The sequence below is a fragment of the Epinephelus lanceolatus genome, chromosome 4 (genome assembly GCF_041903045.1).
Source record: "Epinephelus lanceolatus isolate andai-2023 chromosome 4, ASM4190304v1, whole genome shotgun sequence".
In the NCBI taxonomy this organism is placed as follows: Eukaryota; Metazoa; Chordata; class Actinopteri; order Perciformes; family Serranidae; genus Epinephelus; species Epinephelus lanceolatus.
The window spans coordinates 22,052,813-22,072,699 of record NC_135737.1 but is presented as its reverse complement, the minus strand read 5'-3'; the positions used below and the strand labels follow the sequence as shown (position 1 = coordinate 22,072,699).

Here is a 19,887-nt window from a genome sequence, read left to right as displayed (position 1 = left end):
TAAATTCAGTTTAGTGTCTTTTAGACTGAGGTGGTATTTTTGATCTTCATCTCCAGAGTGTGTGAAACATGCTTGTAAGATATTCGTTATTCTCTTTTTGTGTTTGCAGTGCAGTGAAGATGGACAGCGACCTTTTTGACCTGCAGTCAACTTTCCAGCCCGCCATGCAACCAGGCTCAACGGGGCTTCCAGTGGCAACAGCGTGGGCAGGTAAAGAGCTGCCTCTTCAACACCTCCAACCAACATCTGTGTTTCTGGACTTTCTGGAAGTGTTCTGCATGCTCTCTTTCTCTTGTTGTTGTCTGACTCTGATGCCCACCTCTTCCTCTCCACTCTTTTCTGTCTTTGCCTTTTCTCTGTCTCTCTCTCCTCTGCCTGCCTAGATCCTTTCACTTCTGCTGAAGCTGGAGATGAATCCATGCCAAACCTTAACCCTTTCCTCTCAAAACTCGTTGTCGATGCCACTCACTTACCTGTCGTTTCTTCAGACGGTGTTAGCTTTTCCTCTAGGACATCTGGTCATGAAATGTTTGGTGGTAACGACTCATTTTGTTTTTCTTCAGAAGTCTTGTCGCTCTTGTTCATCTCTCTGTAGTCACTTCTAAGCATGACTAGCTTGCATGTTGACTGTGCTGAATGTTGATTATCTGTCTGTGCCAATCTCTAAATTATCCTCTTTTGTCTTTCTGTACAATGACCCTCCTTGCAGTTCATACCAAGCTCAGATTATATTGTTTTCTTTAGCAAACACCACAAGTATCAACCAGAACCCTCCATATCCCACTATAGAGGCCATACACCCATTCTGCTTCACAGTTACCTCTCATCCTCTCTTTCAATGAACAGTTTGGTGTTGCATTGTAATACAAACGTGCCATAGAGCTTATAAGTTGAAACCTGTTCTTCTTTTACCAACCTTATTTTTGATTCTCCAGATCGTTACAATCCCTTTATTGACACAAACTCATCCGTTTCAACCAATTACAAACGCACAGTGCGGATAGAACACTCCATCTCAGGTACTATGATGGCTCACCATCTCAGCCTATGTTTCCTGAGCCCTGGCAAACATAGGATCCTATGCAATATCCCCAGGGCTCTTATTTTGATATTTATGGTAGCAATGTGGACATAAACTGATAATAAACCAATATTTGACATTTTGGGAAATACACTTAGATGAGACGATTGATTACATTCTTCGTTTTTGCCTGTTTGTCTGCTACTAGACATATATCTTCAAGTTGGGTGGCATGATGGTATATACTGTGCAATTGTAAAAATCTGTCAATCAGTACAGATTTGGCAATACTGTTTGGACCGAGGGAGCTGTAGACCAAGTCACAGTGACGTCACGCTAACAACGGCAGTCACATTGGAGTAAACAACTGGCAATTGATTTGAGTTGCAGCGATATGTAAAATAGGAAACTTATTTGTTTCTGTTGTTTTATGAAGCTGTAACTGTAACGTATTGTTAAACAAGATGGCCCGACATGTTTGACATTTCCGCTGTACTTATTTTGTGTACGGTGTTGCTTCACTAACATCATTGATAAACCAAATCTGCCAACACGGATGCAAAGCAAGATCCTGCTGTGGACGAGCTAGTATTTAAAACAAGTTAATAATTTAGACACCAAAAAAATGTCGAAATCATTTTAAGTGTACGCTATATAAGAATACATCCACTGCTTTACTTCACACACTAAGTGATTGAGGCACTCCTGTGTTCTGCTGAGGAAAATTGCAGTTTTTGTCACTGGAGTCTGGCGGGTTTGAGGTAACGGCTTCAGTTGCCTGATGCAAATCGGCAAGTCTGATGGCGAGGTAAACCAATGAAAATATTTTAAATATAGCATAATCTTAACTTGATATTGATTTATTCGGATGGGCCTGTTTTTAGGTGGCTAAAAACTAGCCAATTAAGACAGCATTTGTTCAGCGTTGTTTTATTTTATGTATGTGAAGTGGGTTTTTTTTTAACCTGGGAGTAGTTGTAAAAGAACATTGTGATTCGGTCCAGCACCACTGAAAAGTTTAAACTGTTTATGATTATCTGCCAAGATTGGCAACAGCTCAATCAGAGCACCCTTACTTTGGGGGTGTTAAATTGATAGTCCTTGCTCATCCCTGACTCTTGCTGCTTAAAGTAGAGATAGCAAGTTAATTGCTTATGGGGAGATTTTTATATAGCAGTGGTGCTATGAGGTGCTGCTAAATGGATAAAGGGGAAACACTGTCACAATAAGTATTCATTGTTATTTCAGAGAGTTGTGTTCTGCTCAGGGTGGAAAGCCTCTGATGCAGCATTTTACATGATGGAGGGTACTCGCTGTTTAACTGGCTCCTGAAACCTGACACCTCAGCCAAGGTGTGCAAAGTCATCCCGTGGACCATATCAAACCCTCTGGCGGCCAAGTTCTGGCCCATGGGCTGTATGTTTGACACCCCTGTTTTAAACCATTTCTTAAATGAATTTACAGAACAATCACTGTATCGAGACAACCATGATTAGGGCTGGGTATTACCACTGATTTCCTGAATCAATTCAGTTTCACTTCACAAGGTCCTGATTCAATTTGCTTTCCATTTCAATCTGATTCGATTTGGAATACTTCACATACAATACCAATTTTTGCTCATATGTGAAAGAGATTCTGAGAAAACTAATACTGTACATTTTACAAGGAAATATATTTTTTTAAAAAGGAATAAATTCAGAACAGGAATAAAACTGGATATTTTATATCTAAATGTTGTTTCTAGAGCAGTAATAAAACATATTCCTGATATCACAATACGAAGTGAAGTTTTGAAAGAATAAAGAACATAATATAATAATAATAATATTAGCAGTGGTAGATGAGAGACTGCAGGCGGAGCTGATTGAAATAAGGCTTTTCTACATGTCTACATGTTGCAGGTGTATTGATAAAGTATTGGCTTTTATTATTGTAAAGGTTTTATTGCCCTCACAGTAACAAGCGTAGTTGTCGTCAGCCCAAGTTATCTTCCCCTCGCTGTCTCCACCATGGCATCTTTACTCAATGTTTGTGTGTGCATAAAAGTGGTGCAGGAGGATAATAAATTACACCAGAGCATAAAACACTAAGCTAACAGTCACAGGTAAAAGTGCTGGTAACTTAAGAGCTTCTCAATACCACAGTCATTTAATAATGTAGTGCTTCAGCCTGTTTACTACCGGTGAGATTAACGGGGTTAAAGCTTCAAACATCCGTGGAAAAAGCGCATATTATTTTTCAATTTTATAAATTGATATTGGGTCGTTCAAATGAAGCTCAATTTGGATTGGATGAATTGATTATTTTAACCCAGCCTGAACCGTTATATAGAATTGCGTATACAGTGACAGAGGATTTTGGCCATATTGCCCACCCCTAATGTGTCCTGAGAGCTGTGTGCTCCTACAAGAAAAAAATGTGCGGATAGGAGATGGAGTGGAGTGGATAGCTTCATTGTAAACCATATCTGCATAAAGCAGTAGCATTCAGCGGCTTTCATTAACTTAAGACAGAGCCAGTGTTGTTGTTTTCCCCCATTTCCAGTCTTAATGCTAAGCTAAGCTAACTGGCTGCTCGCTGTAGCCTCATGTTTTGCGTGCAGACATGAGAGTGGGATCAATGTTCTTATCTGACTCAGCAAGAAAGAAAAAAGCACATTTCCCAAAATGTCAAAAATCTTCCTTTAATCCCTCCCTTTTGGTTGCTACAATTATTCTACACTATTTAATCCTCCAACAGCTCTTAAACTTTATTTAAAACATCCAGAGCTTAACACCTACAGAATTGTTAGACATGTTGGCTGCCTTCTTCCTGTCTGTATTGCTGTCATTTCCCACCTGTCTCTCTGGCCTGGCCTTGAAATGCCTTTTCCTTTTGCTCTCTTTCTTCCTCTTTCTCTCTCTTCTTTGTCTTCCTCTTCCTGTGGCGTGTCAGACTCCTTCTGTGGTCCAGTGTCCATTGCCCAGCACCTCCCACACCAGGCTCCCTACCCCACTGAGCCCTCTACTGTAGCAGGTCTATTCAGAGGTACTGAAGGCTCTCTGCGGCTCATTCAGCAGTAGATCAATGCTGGTTTTCTATTCTGTAGAGAAAGTGCTTGTACTTAGCTCTCTGTGAAAGTAACTAGTGATTTATTTATCGACAGAACTTACACAGGCCAGAGCAGACAGTCCAAGTTAGTGTTTGACTTCATGTTACTCTGTGACTTCAGCTGTCTTCTCTGTTATCTCCCCTATAAAGGATACTCAACGCCACAGGGCCCTCCACAGCAGTCAGCAGGGGGACTCCAAGTGGACTTTGAGTCAGTTTTTGGAGCCAAAGCCGCAGGCAGCAACAGCCTCAATTCTGATGGTGAGGATTTTGTGTTTAGATATAAATGAGCATGTGATATCTTTTCTCTCAGCTGAACAAGGCATTAGTACAGAAAACAAGTCAGACAAAAGTTTCAAAAGCATAGTTAGGATTTAGTGGCATCCAGCGGTCTGGATGCAGAACTTAAACCTCTCCTGTTTGCCAAGCTAGAACTACAGTGGCCAACCCAAAAATACAAATTGCCCGATCTAAAGTCAGTGTTGGAGTTGTGCATTCTGGACTACTGTAGAACAGCATGACGGACACAGTGGGAGAGGACCTGCTCCCAATGTAACACATCAAATCTTATTTTCAGTTTATTATAAACTAATGAAAACACTGCAATTGACGCACCTCAGTGCTACACACTGGACCTTTAAATAAAAGATAAAGAATCTTTGTGAACGTTTCTTAAAGAAAACCAGAATGGGTCACCACTAGCTATAGAAATGTAATGGAAATCATGACAGTCGACACATTTCAGAGAGCTGTGTCTGCTCCTGACGTCAGATACAGCTGCAACACGCGGCCCTGTCTCACAAGTTGCCAGTACAAGAACAGATTGTTGTCTTCTGCACTATTTTTATCACGCTATCTGCAAGCAGCCCAAAAGTGCATAATGTCGCTACGTAAGGCTGACCAATCTCAAACCATTGTTGCGTTGCAAAAAATGTCATGACATGTAATTTAGGGTATTGTTGAATCATTAATGTTCCAAAAATATTGCTGGTAGAAGGCTAAAAACCCACCTTTTAGACTACATTTCAACAGCTCATGGCAGCATTTACTTACGTGCTTAAAAAGAAAGTAAACCCTCAGCGCTTGCGAAAAAGCTCTCTGAACACTCTTAGTTTTTTTTTATTTAAGAGATTTGTACATTTTAGTTTCTTGTTCCCTCTCAGTTTGAATGCAATTATTCTAGTCTCCCTTACAAGAAAAATCCTGAAACAAGGGAACTGCATCAAGCTTAAATTTTCCCTACTAACAGATTTATTTTGCGTTTTTAATTTTAAAAAAAAAAAAAACTTAAAAAAGGAATATGCAACCAATTCTCTGTGTAGCATTAGTGTTTTCAAGTTAAAGGCTCTAATCGTAGCAGAAGACTGAGCTCTGATATTCACAACAGTTGTGTGTTGATGCTTGAGTGACAGCTCTAATAAAAGCATGAAATGCAAAAAAATAATAATATAGATTTTTTTGAAATGGTCTTGTTTGTTGACTATATTTTAATATATTCATACAATACAACACAGATTTTTTTCAGGGTTAGAACAATGAAGTCCTGGACTTGTTTCCATTATTGTCACTATAAATACTTTTCAATTAATAGTTGTAACCTCGTGAGTACACACAGGATTATCATCTCTGTGTGTGTTGCAGATATTTCTGGGGGCATCCTGAAACCGACTCTTGCTGGCTCCAACCAGGCGTCCGGTCAGCTGCCAGAGAAACTAGTGTCAGATGACCTTGACTCCTCCCTGGCTAACCTTGTCGGCAGTGAGTCTGACACCATACCTTTCAGCTGCATTTGTGAAAACATATGTTCACCAAGGCACAAAACCCACAGTATATTTGCAGATAATCATCCAACACCTGACCCTTATATTGTCTTTTTTTTTTCTTTTAGACCTCGGCATCGGGAATGGCACGATGAAAAAGTAAGTGATGGTTCAGCACTCTGTGGCTTCACACACACACACACACACACACACACACACACAGCTGCACAGACACATCAGCAGCTTTGTGCTTTCAGGGCAGTTACAAGCTGGTGCTAACATCAACTGTCTTAATCTGCAGTGACATCCACTGGAGCCAGCCAGGGGAGAAGAGGATGACCGGCGGCACCAACTGGCAGCCCAAAGCAGCGCCAACCACGACCTGGAACCCCGTTTCCATGGTGACACGCTGATTTTTTTTTTAACCCTAGTGCTCTTGAGTTCTGCTCCTGCTGTACTTCTGTCTTATCTCGCTGCCAGATAACTACAGATGTTGTAATGTTATGCTGTGTTGTTTTTGAGGTCACTTGTGTCATAAAATTTCACTGGCCTGTTTGTGTCTCTTCAGCCATCGTCAGTCATGGCCTTCCCCGCCACCACACCCACAGGCATGATGGGATACGGCATGGTCAGTATTATGGCAAATGTACAGTACAGTATGCAGTAGCATGTCAGAACACATCTGTGTAGCCTCTGTCTGTAGTCTTTATGTGATGTGTAGCCTCTGACTACAGACAGAGGCTACACATCTGTGTAGCCTCTGTCTGTAGTCTTTATGTGGTTTGAAGTAGAGCTGCTCGATTATGGAAAAAATAATAATCACGATTGTTTTGGTCAAAATTGAAATCTCGATTATGCAAACGATTATGCAGCGCACATGATGACTTATATTGTTTACACAACGGCATGTCATTTCTGTCTCTACATGCGCGTTTAAAATTCTCCTCCGCTCTCTGTATTGTGCACGCCGGAGTTCGGCCCCGATGCACACACACACAGACACGTGCGCACGCACACACATACACACAGACCAACCTCTCTTGCTCTCCCTCTGCCATTTTTCGCACGCTGTTTTTGAAATCTTCCGCAATCACCTGCTCCTGGCATTACTTGTAGTTCACCTACTTGACTCGCTCGTGGAGTGAAAAGATGAGAGGAGGGGAGGGGGAGGTATTGTGCATGCACGGCTTCCGGGTGCATTTGATTTGCAACACAAGACAACGAGAATAAACTGACAAGAAGCGCATAATCGTTTTATGTCAATTGTTATGTTTTCATAATCGTTAAAAGCCCAAATCATAATCTAGATTAAAATTTGATTAATCGAGCAGCCCTAGTTTGAAGTCAAAAAATGTAAAAGATATGACCTTTGGAATGTTGTTCTTTTCGGGCAAATTATGTTTTGTGTTTTAGTTACTCCTAGAAAATTAATTGAATACACTTGAATACACAGATTTTCAACCAGCTCTGTATCATAACAATGAGGGTACTATGTTTAAATGAACTGCTTCGCTCCATTTTACCAGCTCCATCTCTCAGATTTTCCTGTTGTTGCAGTTTGCGTTACTGTATTGCCTATTCCTCACCTAAAATGTCTTCAGAAACATATTTCAGTGCACTGTTTGGCTGTAATACAAGAATTTGTGAACAGGAAGTGTGTGGCCTACTGTTTCCTGTATTGTAAAAACGGAGGCTCAAAATACTGAGATCACACAGTAAAGCTAAGTCGTGCTGATTAAGTATGAAACAAGATTCTGTTCCTGCGTTGCCTTTTTGTTGCCTTGTAGAAAAACATTTTAACTAACAGTTTAACTGTAATTGGAGATTGTTTGCTACCAGCCAGTCGTAATATTGTTCCTCTGGTGCAAAAGCCAATTCCAAAGCCCATTTCCTCTGCTTTCTCTGGTCATGTAGCAACAATTTCAAAGGTATTTGCGGCCCAGTTATATGAAAAGACCATCTTCACAGCAGTGAAATACTTCTGTAGTTTTTATAAATAAAATGAAGGGTGAAGGATTCCCACTAGTATATTTCATTCAAATGGCTTTCATTCGTGTATAATCACCTAGAACAAAAAATTGTTGTTGTTTTTTTGTAACCTTAGAGTGAGCTGTTTATATCTACATACAGAGCAGATCCTCTTCCATGGAGTAAACCATGTTGTTTTACAGTAGCCTACAACCGAGAAACCAAACACTAGCTCCAGATAGGGCCATTTGAGTTTTTGCGTTGGCCACCGTAGTTCTCCGACTTGCTTTGCACGCGGGAGAAATTTTACTTTGTTGTAGTGTTACAGCCTCACTGCTAGATGGCACTAAATCCTGCACACTGGACCTTTAAATTATGTTGAATGAGAGTTTGACAGTGTTTGTGTTTGCTGCCTCTAGTGGTTGTAAAAATCAACCATGAATTCACAAATAAAGCTGAAATAATTGTTTGAAATTAAGATGCATAGATTTGAGTTTAGGGGCAAAATGTAATGATTTAATCTTGGACTCTGATAGTCTGAAAGTCCCTTTTTATATTTTACAGACTAAATTATGATCAATAAATCTGAAAAATGATCATCGTCATAGCTGATAATATGTGGCTTTAAATTTATAAAACAAAAGACTAAAATGCACCATCACTGAAATGACTTCTTCTCATCCTTGTGCAACACGCTGCAGCCTCCACAAATGGGCTCTATGGGGATGATGAATCCACCCACCATGATGTACTCCCAGCCTGTGATGAGGCCACCCAACCCCTTCGGCTCTGTGTCTAGTGCTCAGGTGGGTGCACAGCAGTCTGACCACGCCACCCAGCTGATGCACAATGAAGTCAGTATCTATTTGCGCAGTTATCAGGTTGAGTAAATAGGTGTATCCATTGTGCCGTGACGTGTGCCATAATTAGTCACTGTGTAGGCTTTGTTGTCAGTGTGAATACTGCCGAAGATGATGACAGTTTTAACAATGGATCCTTCACTCTCTTGAGCTGAAAGGGACAAAACTGTGAATCATCTCCCTTGTCTTGACTCCCCGTTTTATCCCCCCCCGAAAACTCCTTTTTATTAACCCTTCTTTCATACATCACAGCTTCTCCAAACTAATCTCATCACTCCTTCAGTCTCTGTACTGACTCTCTGACTTCTCCTCTGGTCCTCCTACTTCCTGTATTTCTTCCTGAAATAGCCCTCCGCAGCCTCTAGTCCTTCCAGCCAGAGTCCTCTCCGAGCCCCTGGACAGGACCCGTTTGCACACCTCTCTCTCAAGGATTTCTTGTAGAGCATCTCTTTAGGTACAGCATGCTCTTTGCTTGCGGGTGCACCTGCACGTGTTGCATGCCCAGTGCCAACATCCTTTATGTTTCTTTTTTATCTTAACACACTTGATGTCTCCTCCATGTGATTAGATGTTACATCTATTTTTCTCATTTATTGTTTTATCTTGACCTTTGTTGCTTGGATTTCTTGCTTGTTCTGACAGATTTGCTGCGTCTTTGACACAGCCAGACTCATTCTGACCCTTTGTTGTTCCTCTGTCATCACATAATGCTCAAACCTGTTTTTTATCTGACACTTGTAGCCATTGTTGAGTTTAATTAATTGACTGTTCGCTAAACTCTGTCCTTACAAGTTACTGTCAAGCTTTCTGTTGTCATATGCGACATGTGCTGTTTACAGTGATAATAACGGCAGTTTTGCCATCAAAGTTTATGATTATCTTTCAAAATAGTGGTCCACAGATGTAAACTAAAGTAAGCTTCTCATTTTTAACCACGGACTGTGGATTTTAGTGGCTGAAATGAAAACTAACTGCTATATTTTCTTGGGGTGAATATTTAATGTTTTCAGATATTGTGTTAAAGCAAGGGGGGGGGGGGGGGGGGGTTAAATATGCACTTGATGGCTATATGTTATCACGCTGAAAGATTGAAGCAAAGAGTTCCCAGGCAATAAGGTCAACATACTCCAGAGTTACTTAGACGAGTATAAGGCGAAGCTTGAGAAAGACCAGGAAGCTGGATGTGCAAAAGGTGGACTGTGAAGTAAAACGTTCAAAATTATTAACATGGAAGAGGCAGCGCCAGCTAGCCGTGCTAAAAGAGCTAACGTTAAGCACTGCGTCAACTCCCAGCACCGGCCTTTTCACTCTGCCAGCTGCAGCGCTTCCTTCCCGTCCACCATCGGACAAGGGATCGTAACGGGTGCTGTGTCCAGAAAGTCCCAATTGCAGTTTAATCAAGAGAGACAGAAGAATAAAGTAAAGATAATATTTAATACAGAATATGAGTGTACAGATTAACAGATGATTTGTGCTGATTAAGATTTAACAGAAGTCTTTGGCGCTCAGACACCAGGATAAATCCCCCCATGGAGTCCAGACACTGGTGGAGGTGGCTGATGACTCTGAGGCTGATGGCTGATGCGGCGTATGAGGCTGATGAATCTGTAAAGACTGGGTGGTGATGGGGAGGTGGACAGCAGCAAGAAAGACCAATGGCAGAGAAAGAAACATATTTAAAATGAGGAGCAGTAAGATGAAAGGCTGACAGAGAAGTTGTGTCGCTGTGCTATTGGTCGATTGTGAATCAGCTGAAGGCTCAATTAACCTACCTAGACAATGACACCAAGAGATAGTGAGTGAGCATATGTGCAAGGAGTGAATGTCGGGTTGAGAAACAAAACTACAGCCTTAGCATGAAAAGTATTGTCTTCCTGACTGAACTTTTGCTAGAGCTTCTTATGTACTGTGGGCGCTAAAGGTGGCCAGTTCTCACTATTCCTACGAGACACAAGCCAGCTTTTTCTGGTCATGACTGGCTCCTTATTTTAAGAGCGATGTTTTAGAGAATGTGTGGTCATGAAACTTTGCCTCAAAGTCATGGGAATTTATTGGTAAAGATGGTTATGGACCCTGTGAGACGATAAAAAGAACAAGACCTGTTAATGAACAAAACTTATACACAAATTCAAGCTTCAAAATTGGACAGTGCTGCTCTTGGGAAGGGTTCAGCGAACAGTCATTTGACTTCTTAATAATTTCTCTTCACACTTTAGCCTGTCACTAACATGGTCCGTTGCCTCTCTTTGCAGATGCAGTTCATGTAATTTGAAGAAAAGTGTCTCTCGGAAGATGAAGAACTTAGCAGCAAAGCTTTGTCCTCGTTGCAGTCTAACTCTTCAGAGAAACATTCACACACCTCCCAAATACAGACATGTCAAGAACACAATGGTGCAACAACTGTCAGAAACCATGGTAACCATGTCCAAATGACATTTGGCGATAGCTCACACCCATTATTCTGTAACTTGTCCGAGACTTCGAGTGATGCTGCTGTCTAAACCCCCCCTTACAGAGGATTCCTGATCCATTTTACAGTGTAATCTGTAAAGATAGATATGGGTGCTGAGAAACTTTGATGTTATGTATTTGGAAATACTGTGGTTGGATGTAAAGGCTTGATGTTGAGCGGGGAGGGGGCGGAAGGAAAACAGGAGAGCGATCCTTCCCTTTCTTGATCCGATCATCAGTCATCCACTCCCTACAGTTATTTAACTGTCACTAAGTAGTGATGCTAATGGCGTTTACACCTGTTTAGTTTTTGTCTTTTTTACCGTGTTTACAGTAGACATTCCTTGTGTGTTGTTTGTATTTATTTATGATTATTGGTTTAAGATTGGGGAAAAAATAATGTAAAATCTACAGTACATTGAACACCAGTGGGAGTGCTTCAGCATTAAACAAGGATCTCAGACTATCATCGAGAGGTAGAGTTAAAAATAGCTATTATATAAATTACACCTATTAAGCGGAATGATAGAGCACTAAATATTCTACGAGTTTTGTGTTAAGAAACTTTTTTACTAGATGAAAGATTTCACAATCTCCATTGTACTTAAAGTGCAGGGGTTAGAGTATGAGTCAGTTACCAGTATATAGTCGATTCTGTGCCTAGGGTTTTTTGCAATGGATCAGTTTCCTGTCTAGTTGAAAAACACTTCATCCACGAATCTGAAGCGTCGCACTGGGTGGTGGGCTCCATTTGCTTTAAGCTTGGCATGCCATTGACTCACTGACCGTATTCAAGGCTGCCTTTACTCTGAATGTGAAAGAGTTGTCTTCATGTTGCACACATCTTTCCACACTGCAGTTCCTCGAGAGTTGGGAGTGGGTGAGTGGGTTTGGGTTGAGAGGACGGAGTGTGTCCGCTTGTGAGTTAGCTGTCGCTACGCTAACGGGAAAAGGGTTGCAGATTTGATGTAAATTAGTTGTATAAAAGATCCAGAGGACCAGGGCGGAGTGGAGGAGCGCTGTTGATCGGTGCTCTGTGTATATAAAAAAATACCTGACTGTTCTTTGAACTCAAAAGTGAAAGATGTATGAAATATGAAAGCAATTCAATCAAATTTGACTCTACCTAAGTTTGATTCAGGATATTCTCTGCGTTTGTCTCCGCAGATATTTTCTTTATGTAATTAGAACGTGTAGCAGACAATGACTGAAGTCTTTTCTTTCTTTTACAAATAAAGAGCAGCTTCCACAAACTATTGTAGAGCATTTTTATTTATTTTTTATTCAAAGTTAATGTTTGATCTGATGGACTTGAACTGTTCGACCGCAAAGAGGAAGATATGATACATTAAAGCTTTATAGACAATTTATAAAGCAGTATGATTTAGACTTTTATAAATTATATTGTAAATACATGGCACTGCATGAGACACATTTACATAGTTCAGTGGTTTCAGCATGACTTGGGGGGCCCCTGATAAAAACTGAGCTGTTGGCCCCCACCCAGCCTCCTCTTCCTCCCCCTGTGTGTACACTGAATATCTTTCCTCTAACAACACATGGGTACTTGTCTGTTGTGTGGTGATTCAAAGTAATTCAGGAAACTACACCTTGTAAATCAAACAGCTGTAAAAGCACAGGCACAGGAATGTCACTGTCATGGTGCTGATTGCATTATCTCTAGACAAGGTTACAGTTAAAGGTCCTGTGTGTGGGGTTTAGTGACATCTAGTGGCGAGGCTGTAGAACTGGAACTTCGTCCACTTGCCAAGCATGTGAAAGACCTTTGGTGACAGAAGTGGTTGTCAGTGACCCTATCTGGAGGACCCACTTTGTACGGAGATAAAAATGGCCCAATTTGAGGTGATGAAAACATGATTTTTATTTTCTTGTAATTATACACTGATGAAAACATAGTTATGAATATGATATACAATTTCGACCAGTATATCTCCTAAATTCCTACATACTGGACCTTCAAATGAAGCAGGTTTCTGAGGGACTGTGGAGCAGTTTGTGTGTAGCATGAAGGGCAAAAGCCCTTTCCAATCCTGTCAGGAGAGGAAGAGGTGAGGAGATAAATCAGGCAATTGGAATTTGTTGTTTTTTTAATTAATTGGACATTTGTGTGTAAAATCTTGTGTTTGACTATTAACCTTTATCATTTGAGTTGAGTCTGGGTTGAATATAAAGGGGTTTAACTTAAGGATGATGATTTGTGTTTTCCACTTAGGATTTGTAGCGATGGACACTAGATGTCCGGGCTAGAGTTTAAAAATCATATTTTTCCTAGAAAAAACTGACAGTGTAGGATTGTGCTTATTCTCCTGTCTGGAACCCAATGAAAGATTTTTTTTTTTTTAATATATATATCAAAATTGTGTTTTTCAACTTTTTTGTGTGTGTTTTTCTGGGTTGTCAGATTCTGGATACTTTCATGCAGGGCTACAATTAACTAACAGTCGATTATTCTGTCAATTATTTGACAAAAATAACAAACAAAAGTGTTTGGATTTTTCACTTGAAAAATGACTACAACTAATAATTGCAATACTGTAGATGTGGATTAACTGGTTAACCAATCATCTTTTGTCTTTGACCATCTCAAGCTTCCAAAAATCAAACGGGATAATCTGAGAGGGAAAAATGACTCCTCACAGCCCACACCATAACCTGCCATTACAGGTCCCAGGCATACACATGACAGTATTTAAGAGGGTTACAAGGCAAAAATGTTAATGTTAGCGCAACCATTCAGCAGCATAATTCATGGCTTATTCATCCAGTAGATAAACGTGTTTCTTAACAAGACTTGAGAGGGGACTGTCCCACGTGGTGTTCACCATTTAAAAAGTGGGTCACCAGAAATCACCAGAGGTTGATTCCCCTGCTCCTGTCACAGTTTTATTTCCAACTGGTTTTGTTTGCCTTCTTTCTGGGCTGATGAACAACAACCCCAGTAGGGCACCAAAACCACAGAGGTGCCTGAAAGTCATCAAGTTGAATCAGCATCCCAGTGGAAACACTGCCTGTGTACTTTACACACAGTTAAGGCTGTAGTTGTTTGTACTGTGAGCAATGAGTATGTAAGTGTTGTTTGAAATACTGCAGGTTCTCCTGGCCTGCCTGTGGGCACGCTCACACCCTTTTGTCAAACACACTGGTGATATCAACATGTGGAAACTGAGGACACCTGCTGGACGCCACCTGTTATCACAGCACAGATGACACAGTGAAACAAGCTGCTCAGCTGGCTGCACATCAGGTCCTCCCTATCTACACACACAGAGTCCGCCCCCTCTCCTCAGCTCCTGTCCGGGGAGTCCAGCACATCCAGAAGCAGCAGACCTGAAGGAGAAGTAAACACTTCTACACCTACTTCACCTGTTTTCTCTTGTTAAATGACACAGCAGGATGGGAATTACAGGAGCGGTTTATGGCAAGCCAGCAGGCGTCCTGTAAGGTAGGAAACACACTCTGAATCATTAAAGATAAACTGAGAGTATGTCAGTTTTATCAGTGTTTGCTTTCATCAGAACATTATCTATAAATGGGGGACTGTACAGTGAGGGCTTAAAACCATATGCCAGAAAATGTTATAAGTCACACGATTAAACCAGTGGGGGAATGTAACTGAGTACATTTGCTCAAATACTGTACTGAGGTACAGTTTTAAGGTTTATGTTACTTTATACTCTGCTACATCTCAGAGAGTAATGCTGTACTTTTTACTGCACTATATTTATTTAATAACTTTGGTTACTTTACAGAGTCAGAATATAACACCAAATATAAGTAAACTATCACATAATGATGTCATATGGATTAAGATACCTGGTAGAATATCATTTTAGCCTACTACTACTAACTACTGCCATAGTATTTAAAATGAGTTCCACCTTTACCAACACCAATTAATGAGTCATTCTACATGTGTAGTACTTTGATGTTTGCTGCTTTAAGCATATTTTATGCTCATACTTTGTACTTTTACCTAAGTAACTTTTTTAAATGCAGGACTTAAACTTGTAACAGAGTATTTTTACTCTGTAGTATTACTACTTTGACTTCAGTAAAAGATCTGAGTGCTTCTTCCACTGCTGGACTGAACCATTTCTAGCCCTTACTTTTGACAATCTATGCCTGAACTTCTGTTAAAATAAATGATTCTTAAAATTTAAGGTAAAGACATATTCAGTTAATACCAGTTAAAACTAATTTCTGCCCTCTAACACCATTTTTATCTCCAGGATACACAGTAAATCAAATTAAATGTAGTTTGCCAAACAGAAACCAACTTGTAGACGAGAAAACAATTCAAGCAGCTTGTTCATTTTGATCTCAGAATCGGCAGCTGTACAAAGACATGTATGGTTTGGACCTGGCATCATTTTACTGTCAGTTACTGTAGAACAAAGATGACTAGAGACCATCTTGCAATGGGATCACTCCAGCTGTGATACAGTGATCCGCGACCTAGAAAAAATGTGAGCCAGAAGCATAAAGTGGAAGGCCAATGGCCCCTTCCCGACTTCCTACCCCCCAACTTCCTACCCCCCTCCCCTCGGACCACACCCATCTTTGATCTTGACCTTTATTGAGATCTCAGGTACACATCTGTAAAATATGTGACTGCATCTTGCACAGTTGCCATGCTCTGCATCTGTCCACTGACAGATAGACAAATAAACCCCTGGGAAAATACTTAAAACAACTTCTGATATAGTTCCGGCTACAGTAGGTGTCACCTGGACCATAATTTGCTATGATGACACGCACACACTGCAAACACACACACAACAATACCAGCCACTGCAGTGTTGTTGCAGCTGATGAGGAGTTGTTGCTCTTACAGAATAAATGTTGAGACAGACAGTCAGTTTGTCTGTGGAACTCTAACCTGTGAGTCAACAACCAGTTCCCTAAATAAACATACAAAAGTTGCACAAAGGATATATTTAAATTAGCTCTCTTAAGGTGTATGAGCAGCAGTGAAAGAAGCACTCAGGTCCTTTAAGTACACAAGTTTAATCAGAAAAATGGAATTAAGTTTCCAAAGTGAAAGTGGTCGTTCTCTGGAAAATGTTATGAAATTGACGAAAGATGTGTGAGCAGCATTTTAGATTTACAGCCGGTCGAGGTGGAGTTAGTTTTAAATACTTTATACAGAGTTCGGTAGTTTTGTAGTGTGGTTTCCAACCTGAGGGTCAGGCACCTCCAAAGGGTCACAAGATGGATCTGAAGGGTCAACACATCCAGATACAATGTACAAGGTACCATGGGTGTGTTGGCTGTGTGTGCATTGTCTTCTTTCAAAATACACTTGGCTTTTTCAAAATAAACACACTACATCGGTACAACACCGCAAATTGATTTATTTTTTTTTCCTACAACAACAGACACACATGGTTAGGTTTCGGCAACAAAAGCACATGATTGGGTTTAGGAAAAAGAACAGGGTTTGGCTTTAGAATCTTTCGGGACACAAACACCATCCTCCTGGTTGATAGTTGGTGTGTGTTTGACCCATCCACCACCCTTCCCACCCGTCCTCCTTGGACTTTCGCCGGCTTAACTTCTGTTCTTGTCACACTGCATTTCCCCCAACACCACCGAGCACTGTTAAACTACAACAGCGACCAGCCGCATATCATGCTGACATTAAAGGACAGCTTTTTTCATCAGTGTCTGATGCCGCAAGTCACTGCCCAAGCGCTGGATTCCGACGACTTCAGAGTGAGACCGGGCTGGAGGGGTCAATAATTAATTGAGGATTTACTTCCTTGGGCCTCAGACAGTCACTTAAAAGACACTATCTGAGAAGTCTGTTGAGAAACTACGCTACAGACATTTTAAATGTGTCAGACGACCCCAACTAGTCCCTTATTTATTGTTTGTTTTGTTATGTTTTTGTTTTGTAAGTTTTCATAAACCACAATCATTGGAAGCCACTGGTTTGTTGCACTTTATGAGCTCATAATTTTTTGAAATCTTCTTTAAAGTGACTAGTAGCCCAGGTGGTACACATACCTTTCCCCCTGAAAAATGTGGAGGCATAATGAAACATAAAATGGATATACTCAAATAAAACACAAGAACCTCATAACTTCACATGAATGAGTTCTTGAGTAAATCTATGTAGTCATTTTTTTGTCACTGTTTCTGAGCAGATAGAGAAGCTCCACTGATTCATGTGTCACTTTACAACCATTTGAGGAAATTGCTGGAATGTCAGTGTGCTGCAGATGTTTCTGATTTAAATAGAGCTACTGGGCGTCACTGCCCTCACTAACCTTAATCAGAAACTTAAGGAACGTAAGGAAGTCACTGTAGGTCAGTGGTAGTGTAGGATGGCACATGTGGTTATGGTCACTTATTTAAGAAACATCTCACCAAACACCAGCTAAAGACTAATATATGAGAGCAAAAACTCTGCTTTTTAGGATATGACTATGTGAATTTGTTGCCACACAGTTTGCCCAACAGTGATGGACCCAGCTGGTGGTTGCTCCACGCTTGCTAGTTTCCACACCGTTCTGCTGAGAGAAACAGGAGGAGAAGGAGGAACCACCATGATTGACCTGAGCCACCTGACGGAGGAGGAGCAGGGGGTGATAATGGCCGTGCTGAGGAGGGACGCCGAACTGAAGAAGGCTGAGGAGGAGAGAATCAGGTAGAGATTTGTATAAACTAGAAAAAATGGAATTGAATTGCTTTTTAAAGGAACAGTGTGTAAGATTTAGGGGATTTAGTGGCATCTAGTGGTGAGGATTGCACATTGCAACCAACTGAAACTTCTCCTGAGTAACGGCCGGGGTCCACCGGCTGCAAACGTAAACGTCACGTCAGCATAGCGTCGCGGCGTATTCATATGGGCTCCACTGACTGCGTATGGAAGCGACACGTAGAGAAGCCGAGCCGAGAGGCTGCATGTAGGCTGCATGAAATGTTAAAGCATTTTCCACCTACATACTTGAGTTATCTACAAGTTTACTGTACTGTTTGTCATCTACTCGCTTTCAAATGTCCGCCACAGACATTTACACAATGTCACGGATAAACATGGGTAAATGCATGAAAAAAATCATCACATATCACCTCTGATAATGGTTTATTCATTTTAAAACACATTGTGCTCGTTTAGCACACTATTTCATGTAGTTTTTATCTGCTGGAGGGTCGCGTAGGGGAGCGTAGCGCGACAAAACTAGAAGAGCATCCTAAAATAGAGAGTTGTCGCGTGGCAGACGGGGGGCTGTTGCGCCGCTCCCGTTGCCGGTAGAGCCGCTGTAATTGATTAACAGGGGGGCGAGCTGCTACTGGACTCGCGCTGCAGACGTGTTGTGCCGCTGACGTGCCCGGTGGACCCCGGCTGTAAGATTCCTTCAGTGTTCGTGGTTAAGGGGGTTTTTAACGGGACCCGAATTATTCACAGAGGTCTCTTCCTCTCCAAAACAAATAAACAAGGTAATTACAACTGGTTAAAAAACAGAGTAAAGCACTTTCATGTAACAAATAGTGTGTCTCCAATGCTGTTTGGCTTGTCGACAACAGGCAGCTAGCCCTTCACCTCTGATAATTTAAAATCCAGACATTCAAGAGGTTTTTACCGGTATCCGAATTATCAACAGAGGTATTTTTCTCTCTAAAACAAACGGACTTGGAGATTTAAACCGGTAAAAACATTGTATTAAGCAGTATTTACATAAAAAATCTGTGTTTTTTTGCCGCTCTCATCACTGAGAGGCTGCTAACTATGGTGTCCGACGCAAAAACACGAATGTCCCCATCTAGAGGCAGTGTTTGTTTTGTCTGTTCTGGGCTACTGTAGGAATATGTGCATCATAGCAATCTCAGTAGATGAGGACCCACGCCCTATGTAGATCGGCTCATTCTAAGCTAACGAAGGCACGCTGATTCTTATTTTCAGGATTATACACTAAAGAAAACATACTTATTATATTATATTCAATTTCTGCAAGTAAATATCCCCCTAAATCCTTCACACTGGACCTTTAAGTTCATAAATGCCTGAGATGATGATGCTCTATCTCAGGTAATTTTACGTACGTACAAATGTTTCAGCCGACATTTAAGCTAATGTCAGGCTATTCAGCTAATGTCATTTTAATGATTTAATAAGTGCTCCCGTTGCCTGTTTTGTGAGCAGAGGTCTTTGTGTGACAGTAAACATGCTGGTGAAAATAATACTTGTCTGACCATAATAGAATAACACAATAACAGCTTGGCCGGACACAGACATCGCCTCCATCACTGAGATGCCTCAATGTGAAATGGGCAATTAGATTAGAGCCAAGTTGATGTCCACACATGAGAGAGGATCATGCTGAGCTGATGGACAAGAATAGAAACCCTTAAAGGCCTCAGTGATGAGCGACACCTCACCTGTGAAGAGTGTGATGCCTGATACTGCCTCTTTTCAGCTTTAAAATCAGCTGCACCCGAGCTGTCCGTTTAACCTCTGGGAGGGATCAAACATTCCTCTCAGTGTATATTTAAGGCTTGTTCAGACAAACAAAAGGTCCAGTATCTTTTCTGATCTCTCCCACATGCAGAAACAAAAGGAAGGAACTTCTTTCCTAATAAATATGCAGTCATGCATGTAAAGTAACAAAAAAACCTCTTTGAAGATGTGTTTCGTTTCATTCACAAGAGGCAAGAATGTCATGAACAAAGTGCTTTTCATCAAGAGTTTAATGGAATTGGCCGGCCA

The 19,887-nt window shown here is 41.0% G+C and overlaps 2 protein-coding genes across 12 annotated transcripts in view; both read left to right on the top strand.

Annotated features, from left to right (window-relative positions):
* The window catches only part of picalmb (phosphatidylinositol binding clathrin assembly protein b), a 30,878-nt gene extending 18,472 nt beyond the window's left edge, over window positions 1-12,406 (top strand). For 2 of the 8 annotated variants that reach the window (XM_078167029.1, XM_033631142.2), the window contains exons 12-23: window positions 110-210; window positions 384-536; window positions 936-1,019; window positions 3,959-4,051; window positions 4,265-4,375; window positions 5,756-5,872; window positions 6,003-6,033; window positions 6,176-6,275; window positions 6,443-6,502; window positions 8,544-8,648; window positions 9,051-9,156; window positions 10,955-12,406. In XM_078167029.1, coding sequence (XP_078023155.1) covers window positions 110-210; window positions 384-536; window positions 936-1,019; window positions 3,959-4,051; window positions 4,265-4,375; window positions 5,756-5,872; window positions 6,003-6,033; window positions 6,176-6,275; window positions 6,443-6,502; window positions 8,544-8,648; window positions 9,051-9,143 — 1,048 coding nt within the window. In that variant the 3' untranslated portion in view covers window positions 9,144-9,156; window positions 10,955-12,406. Of the gene's footprint in view, window positions 1-109; window positions 211-383; window positions 537-935; window positions 1,020-3,958; window positions 4,052-4,264; window positions 4,376-5,755; window positions 5,873-6,002; window positions 6,034-6,175; window positions 6,276-6,442; window positions 6,503-8,543; window positions 8,697-9,050; window positions 9,157-10,954 lie in introns of all 8 variants that reach the window. The other 6 variants (XM_078167032.1, XM_078167031.1, XM_078167030.1 and 3 more) reach the window with 6 other exon arrangements.
* Window positions 12,407-14,363: 1,957 nt separating this feature from the next.
* Window positions 14,364-19,887, top strand: part of sytl2b (synaptotagmin-like 2b) — a 26,523-nt gene continuing 20,999 nt past the window's right edge. The window contains exons 1-2 of one of the 4 annotated variants that reach the window (XM_033631896.2): window positions 14,364-14,616; window positions 17,628-17,826. In XM_033631896.2, coding sequence (XP_033487787.1) covers window positions 17,642-17,826 — 185 coding nt within the window. In that variant the 5' untranslated portion in view covers window positions 14,364-14,616; window positions 17,628-17,641. The remainder of the gene's footprint in view (window positions 14,617-17,627; window positions 17,827-19,887) is intronic. The other 3 variants (XM_033631895.2, XM_033631894.2, XM_033631897.2) reach the window with 3 other exon arrangements.